Source organism: Macaca mulatta, chromosome 3 (genome assembly GCF_049350105.2).
Source record: "Macaca mulatta isolate MMU2019108-1 chromosome 3, T2T-MMU8v2.0, whole genome shotgun sequence".
Classification (NCBI taxonomy): domain Eukaryota; kingdom Metazoa; phylum Chordata; class Mammalia; order Primates; family Cercopithecidae; genus Macaca; species Macaca mulatta.
Window position 1 is genome coordinate 3,522,976 of NC_133408.1, and position 8,078 is coordinate 3,531,053.

Here is an 8,078-nt window from a genome sequence, read left to right on the forward strand (position 1 = left end):
GACTTCCCACACACTACGCAGTCAGAGAGGCACCAAGAGATGTTTTAGATTCACGAGGAAACAGCAATGTTTGTGGTGTAGGAATCCCACATAAGGGATTCACAGTGTCAACATCAGATCAGAGCTCCACTCTTTCAATGACATCATTATCACTGCAAAACAGGGTGGCTGCTCTGATGAAAAGCAAGTACCACCAAAAAGCAAAAAAAAAAAAAAAAAAAAAAATCTAAGGGAGCAGCAGCATCCAATCAGACCCCCAGGTGAGAGGCGCCACTGAGCTGCTGCCAGGCCTGACCTCCCGCAGCACACTGCTGTGGTTAGGAAGAATGATGAAAATATTTTTTTCTTCCAACTAATGTATATGTTTTTTTTAAATAGCTCCTGTTAGTACATAATATTTAATAAATTACTGGAACCTAACTACTTAATAAATGGAATTTTTAAGTATTCCTTTTAGTCTAGAGGTGCCATGAAAAAAATTACTGAGACACTAAAAGCATTGTGAACAGAGAAAACTGAGGAATCTCTCCTTAGTAACTTTTTTTGCACACTGACTATAATCCTGACATTCTCCTGAGTGCTTTACACACCCCTTCTCAACCCAATGAGGTTGGTACTCTACCCGTTTCACAGCCGAGGGTCTGTGAAAGTATGCAAGAACCGAGGTCATGCGCACAAGATGGAATGGTTTTTAACCATGCTCGGGTAGAAATGACACAGTAAGCACATTTGTTAGTGCCGTTAGTCCCTGCCTCCAAATATATACTCTATGTGACAACTGAGGTTTCCTAAGGAGAATGTTCCTCCTACTTTTCAAGCTTTGGTTCAACATCGCCTTGAGAATTCAATATGGAACAAGATCTGCATTTATTATATGTTCACCCATTTAAACAGACATTTCAAGTGACTTTTATGGTAGTAAAACTGGTGGTGGTTAAACCACAAGCACCACACTTTCAGGTTTAGTAGAAAGTTTCAATGTGCAAATTTTAAAACTTTAACCTGCAGAGGAAAATCCCAAAGCCCAACCAGATACGAAGCTCTACAAATCTGCTCATTTCTGTTGCCTGTTTTCCCCTTTAAAAGTTTCTAATATCGGACCTGGAACCCCAAATACAGAGACTCAGAAAAATGAAACAGGCAATAGATGTGACTAGTGAAAACAGATTACCTAGAGGGAGGGCACTATTATTGTTCAGATACTATTCAATTCCAAGGTAATAACAGGTATGTGCTATTGTAGCTATGATGACAGTCAACAAAGAAAAGCCACAAATCACTGGAATTACATTAACTTTGTCACTAACTGAATGAGATAGCTGGAAAAGGAACATGTCTTTCCTAATACACCCTTGGGCCAGAAACCCAAGTTCTTATTTCAAAACAGAAAACTGACCCTGTGGCTGAAAAAAAATTTACGCTAAAATTTAAATTTAGACCAAATGGATCTGCTGGATTTGTTTCAGTTTCGCCAGGCATTTTTCATGATTAATAAATTATACTACAGGTTTTCCCATTGCTATGATTCAGTCAAAGCATTAATTCCACTAACTGTTCAGCTCCCATCCCTGCACATTTCACATACACACTTCCATATTTACAAGCTTTAACTAGTTCTGAGTTTAAGAAGGCCTCTGCTGAGGTAGTCCCTCTTCACAGGAGCCCATTAGGCAGGAGGCTTAATCAGGGCTAAAGTCTACTAAAATATTTAAGGCCAGGTGCAGTGGCGCATGCCTGTAATCCCAGCACTTTGGGAGGACAAGGCGGGCAGATCACCTGAGGTCAGGAGTTCGAGACCTGCCTGGTGAAACCGCATCTCTATTAAAATACAAAAATTAGCTGGGCTTGGTGGTGTGCCCCTGTAGTCCCAGCTAATCAGGAGGCCAAGGCAGGAGAACTGACTGAACCCGGGAGGAAGAGGCTGCAGTGAGCCAAGATCGCAACACTGCTCTCCAGTCTGGGCAACAGAACAAGACTCTGTCCCAGGAAGAAAAAAAAAAGCCATTTGGAGAGCTTCAAAATATTATTAAAATAATTCAGGCCGGTGAGGTGGGTCCTACCTGTAGTGCTGCCTACTGGCAGGCTAAGGGACGGTACCACTTGAGCCCAGCAAGGCTGCAGTTGGCTATGACCATGCCACTCCATTCCAGCCTATAGGTGAAAGAGCGAGACCTCATCTCTAAAAACAATAATAATAAAATGAAGCAAAATAATCAGCTAGGTTTTAAAGTAATAATCTAGTCACCCTTAATCTTTCGGAACTTTTCATTCTTCTATCCCTACCTATAAACAGTTTTTAAATTCACCTGAACCAGTTACATTCTATATTCTTCCCAGAAAGGTCTAAGCAGAATGCATTTTCACTGAAGTAAAATATTAGACATTCTATTAAAAAAAAAATTCAACAACACGCATAAACTCTACTTTCATTTTAAAATGAACAGATCTGAGGTAATAAAATTTCAAGTGAGAATTAAAAAGATTTTTGGCCGGGCACAGTGGCTCACACCTGTAATCCCAGCACTTTGGGAGGCCGAGGCGGGAGGATCACGAGTTCAGGAGATCAAGACCATCCTGGCTAACACGGTGAAACCCCGTCTCTACTAAAAATACAAAAAATTAGCCGGGCGTGGTGGCGGGCGATCGTAGTTCCGGCTACTTGGGAGGCTGAGGCAGGAGAATGGCGTGAACCCCGGAGGCGGAGCTTGCAGGAACTGAGATCACACCACTGCACTCCAGCCTCAGCAACAAGACTTCGTCTCAAAAAAAAAAAAAAAAATTTAAAAAGGTTTTTGAAAACAAAAATGTTGCTGACTAAGAGAACTATGTATATAATAGTAAAAAGTTAAGAGTTAATTAGCCTCTGGGTGGATTTTTTGAAAGCAACTGTTCATACTACCTTCTTTCAAAACATGTATAGCTGAAAGAGGGGAGCAAGATGAAGGTATGAAGTGAAACCAGGCCAAGTGCTTCCTAAAGCTTCAGTCCCAGATATACCACAACATAATTTCAAGTGTGAAATATGAAGTCAGCTTTTTTAAAAAAAACCTTCACTTGTAAACTGATCATTTTTCAAGTTAACTAGTTAACTTTGAAAGTCTACCGAAGCCCCTTTCTCTTCTGAGACTCCAATGAATGACAGTTTGCACCTTCTAAGACAGTGTAGTATCAGTGCAGAGATTAACACTCACTATGCTGCTGGAGGCCGAGGGTGGTGGCTCACACCTGTAATCCCAGCACTTTGGGAGGCTGAGCAGGTGGATAACCCAAGGCCAGGAGTTCGAGACCAGCCTGACCAACATGGTGAAACTCTGTCTCTACTGGGGAAAAAAAAAAAATCAGTCGGGCGTGGCCATGTGCGCCTGTAATCCCAGCTACTCGGGAACCCGAGGCAGGAGAATCGCTTGAACGCGGGAGGCAGAGGTTGCAGTGAGCCAAGATCATGCCACTGCACTCCAGCCTGGGTGACAGAGCAAGACTCCAACTCAAAGAAGAAGAAGAAGAAAAACAAAAACAAAAAACCATTCACTCTGCTGCTCAAAACACAGGAAAAAAACCTCCACCAAGATGACAATCCAATAAATCTGTAAGAAAGAAAACTGCATCCTTCAGCTGTCCGTGATGCACGCATGTACAAAACTAAACATTAAATATCTCCAACACTGACTATCGAGATAATAAATTCTACCCCTTTAGTTACAGTTGAATCCAACAGAACTTAGGAACTTTCTCCTCAGAAATGTATTTACATAATGCCTATAAATACATATTGCTATTGAAATGTAAGCAAGCTAGGAGGTAGAAGATATAATTAGATGCGTGGATGTCCACACAGGCAATTAATATGTATCCAGCACTCACAATGTGCACAGCACTTCAGGAGAAAAACGTTCAACATTTGGAAGACAGTGAAACTTAGTATGAACTGCACATGGCTTCATCTTTCCCCAGCACTGGGAAAGCACTCGGGAAATTGCAGGGCTTCCAGACCAGCTCTATCCACATCTGCCCTCTGGGGCTGCAGGTGCAGGGTAGGGAAAGACCTCCAGTTCACAAACACTCTGGGAAGGAAAAAAGACGGCTACTGCTGAACTATGCAAGTCTCCAATTTTAAAGGAGACACAGTCCACTTCCCTAAGAAAAGTCTATTATCTCGTCCAGGTCTCTGTAGAAAAAAAAGAGGGAGAGAGGAAGAGAAAAAAATAAAGCAAAAGGAAGGAAAGAAAGAAGTCTATCATCTAAAGCTGAAGCAACAAAATTCAACCTTAAATATACAGTTTCTCAGGGATCTAACAGGAAGGACCAGAGCAGGTGCATCCCCACTGACAGAGCGAGAAGGAAACAGGAGTTCTCAAGACATACTCTACTGTGGCCTTGGCACCCAGATTTTGCAATAGGGAGTGCTTCCTTTCAAAGCATGAAAGGCAATTAGAAAAAACTAACTGCATACATGCATGAAAATACAGAATACTGTCAAAGGTCAAAAATCGTAATAGTTTGAAACACCTCTCTGAAAGTCATCAAAAAGCCAACCAACATTTCATAAGCTCACTGTTCCTAACCGTATTTAACTCCGGAGAGTCACACTTGTAAAATTTAGGGAATATTTTTCCCCTAACAGAAAAATAGTTCCTTTGTGTATGCATTAAAAGAGGGGTGGGGGGAGGACACGACACCCAAGAGGCACCGGGTGTCCCTAGTGTAGACTCGAGCGGGACGCCGTTCACGGGGAGCAGCTTGCATAAGCGCCCGAGCCTCGGCTTTCTCATCCGTAAAATGGTTTGAGTGCGCGGTAGGGAAGCGTCAAGGAGGCAAAGCAGTCCCGGCGGCTCTGCCTGACGCTTCACCCCGCAACAAACTGTTCCTACTTCACCAACGCTTGCAACTCTGCGAGCCCCGAAGGACTTCCCCGGAGTCAGGGAAAGGGGGCCCGCAAGGAAACCGCCCGGCGGAAAAGTCCGGGGCCCCCAGGTCCCGGGTGCGCGGCTCAACGGGGGCGGGACGGGGCGGCGGCAGCCCCCTCTCCTCACCCTCGACGCCGAAGCGCGCCCAGTCCCGGGCAGAGTCCGCCGGGTTCCACCGGCTCCAACTGCAGCCGGCTCGCAGGGCGCCCCCAGGGGTCAGAGGTCGCCCGGCGGGAAGGTCAGAGGGCGTCACCGAAAAGTCGGAGGGCCCCGCCTCAGCCGCAGCCCCGGTCACACCTCCAGGAAGCGGCCCAGCCCGAAGCGCGCCGGGAACTGAAGGTCTGGGGGCGCCGGGTGCATGACGGCCGGGGCCCGTGCCAGCCCAACGACCGCCGCGCCCTCCCCGCCTCCGGGCACTCACAGGTGACGATGGGCTTGTTCTCCATGGTGTAGATCACCGGCGGCAGCGGCTCCTCAGAGGCGTCCATGGGCGTCCGGCGTCACCGGCCCGGCCCCCCGCGCCCCATGGGCAGCCCCGAGGCCGCGCCGGGCCCAGCCCGAGCCCGAGCCTGAGCGGCGCCGCCCGCCCGGCCGCGCTAGGCAGCTCCAGAGCCGGTCGCACCTCCTCTGCCGCCCGCTGCCGCCGGCCGCAGCCACTTCCGGCCTCGGCGCCGCGGCATGACCACTTCCGGGGCGCGCGAGGCCTCACGGGGCGGGCCTTCGCGGCGCCTGGCCTCCGACGGAAGGGCGCCCGGGCAGGCCGCGCGGGGACCGGGAGGCGGGAAGTGGGAGGCGGGGCGGGGCGGGGCTCCCGGGACGCGTCCTTCCTCCTCCCTCGGCAGTGGGCGCCCCGCGGGGCCCTGCGCCAGAGCTGCGCCCAGGACTCGGCAGGTGGGCCTCGCGCACGGTGAGGGAGCCTGGATGCTCCCGGACTGGAGACGCCGGTCTCGCGGCCCTCGCTCTCCCGGCAGCTCGGGCGTCCCGCGGCGCGGTCGCTGCCCTGCGATCGGGCCCCTTCTCGCGCTGGAGGCTCCCGCAGGCCCTCGCCGCTGAGTGTCCCCGGCGCGTGCCTTCCGCCTACCGCTGGGCTCTTCCTGTCTCCCTCACTCCGCACAGGTTTTTGTGGGGACCTGGCCCCGGGCCGTGTCTGCACGGGCAGGCGGCGGGGCAGCTTTCGGAATACCACAAAATAAACCTTACACTTAACTGCACATGGACTTCTTGTGCACGTAAATGGCGGGGGCGGGTGTTTCTTTTTCTTTTTCTTTGGAGCAGGGTCTCGCTCAGTTGCTCAGGCTGGAGTGCAATGGCGGGATCACGGCTCACTGCAGCCTCGACCTTCCAGGCTCAAGCGATCCTCCCCCTTCCCCCCGCCCCCCGGTAACTGGGACCACGGGGGCAGCCAGCCACCACGCCCAGCTAATTTTTTTCTTTTCTTTTGTCGGGGTCTCACTATGTTTCCCAGGCTGATCTCAAACTCCCAAAGTGTTGAGATTACAGGCGTGAGCCATCATGCCCAGCCATAAACTGGGTTTGAGGTAACATGTACGAATAAAATGACAAAAATTGTCCACCAAAAATCATCAAAAGTGTCAGAATCTAGAGTTTAGTCAAATGCGCAGCTTGATGTGCCGCCCAGGAAACATTACAAAGAATGGAAGTCAGTGTTCTCAAACGTAGAAATTTGGGGTCGTTTCTATAGCCAACGTTTCGGGAAGCCTAACAATTTCAACATCTTTCTGTATAAGGCCTAATGCATAGTTACAACGGTCTGATTAGTCGAGGTGGTCTTTTTCTTTTGGGGTCCACCAAAGATGAAACAGTCATGGGGTCTCTGTACTATCAGGTCTGAGTTGGGTACAGGAAATGAAGCAGACAGCTAATCTGTAACAAAAATCAGCAAATGGAAAGGGGGAGGCCTGGTCTCTCTTAGTCATTTACAGCAGCAGTCCCCAGCCTTTTTGGCACCAGGGACCTGTTTCATGGAAGGCAGTTTTTCCAGACATAGTTGGGGTGGTTTCAGGATGATTCACACACATTTCATTTATTGTGCACTTTATTATTTTTATGTTGTAATATAGAGTAAAATACAACTTCCCATAGTGTGGAATCAGTGGGAGCCCTGAGCTTGTTTTCCTGCAACTAGATGGTCACATCTGGGGATGATGGAAGCCAGGGGCACATCATGAGGCATTAGATTCTCATAAGGAGCATGCAACCTAGTTCCTCCAATGTGCAGTTCACGATGGGATTCACCCTCCTAGGAGAATCCTGTGCTGCTGCTGACCTGACAGGAGGCAGAGCTCAGGCGGTAATGCGAGCGATGGGGAGCGGCTGATAATAAAGATGAAGCTTTGCTCACTGGCCCGAGGCTCACCTCCTGCTTGTGTGGCCTGACCAGTAGCTGTCTGTGGCCCTAGGGGTTGGAGAACCCTAATTTACAGAACAAGAACAATGGGGAAGACAATTCCGCTCAAGAACAAGGAGGAAGAGCATGAAACTGTAATCGAAGAAGCAGAATTGCAAACTTGCTACTGACTCAGTCTCCAGGGCTTCACTTCACCCTTGGCATCATAAGTTTAGAGTCCTGAAGTTTTTTTTAACAAAATGTATATATGAGATAGTTTGAGTGTGAACACAGCTGCTAAATGCGTGAACATAGTGTAGTGTGGTGCGCTGTAATGGTGTGAGAGGCAAGAGACCAGACAGGGCAGCTAAAGTGGCAGGCCAGCAAAGCAGGGCACTGGAGGGGAAGAAACTTAGCAGAAGTGGGGAGCCAGAAGTCAGTGTAGGGTTCCCTGAAAGTCCTTGGCCTAGGCTGGACTACACGTGTGGGACGACTCCATGGGGTTTACCAGGAAGCAGCTGTTACAGAGTTGAGGACGGCACAAAGACTGGAAGTCCAGCAGTGCTGCAGGAAAGGCCTTTCTGTTTTGTTTTGTTTTATTTTCAGACAGTCTTGCTCTGTCACCCAGGCTGGGGTGCAGTGGTTTGATCATATCTCAGTGCAGCCTAGAATTCCTGGGCCCAAGTGATCCTCCCACCTCAGCCTCCCAAGTAGTTGGGACCACAGGTGAGTGCCCCCACGCCTGGCTAATTTTTCCTTTTTTTGTAGAGAGAGGGACCCACTCTGTTGCTGGTAAGGTAAGGACAGCGTGAAGGATGGGTGGAGAG

General features: G+C 49.0%; 1 protein-coding gene across 9 annotated transcripts in view; it reads right to left on the bottom strand.

Annotated features, from left to right (window-relative positions):
- The window catches only part of TRAPPC10 (trafficking protein particle complex subunit 10), a 99,111-nt gene extending 93,546 nt beyond the window's left edge, over positions 1-5,565 (bottom strand). For 6 of the 9 annotated variants that reach the window (XM_077995134.1, XM_077995141.1, XM_077995137.1 and 3 more), the window contains exon 1: positions 5,326-5,565. Coding sequence is in view for 3 of the 9 variants with exons in the window: in XM_028845016.2 (XP_028700849.1) it covers positions 5,326-5,392 (67 nt within the window). In the remaining 6 variants the exon portion in view is untranslated. 9 annotated transcript variants of the gene reach the window in all.
- Positions 5,566-8,078: the final 2,513 nt, after the last annotated feature.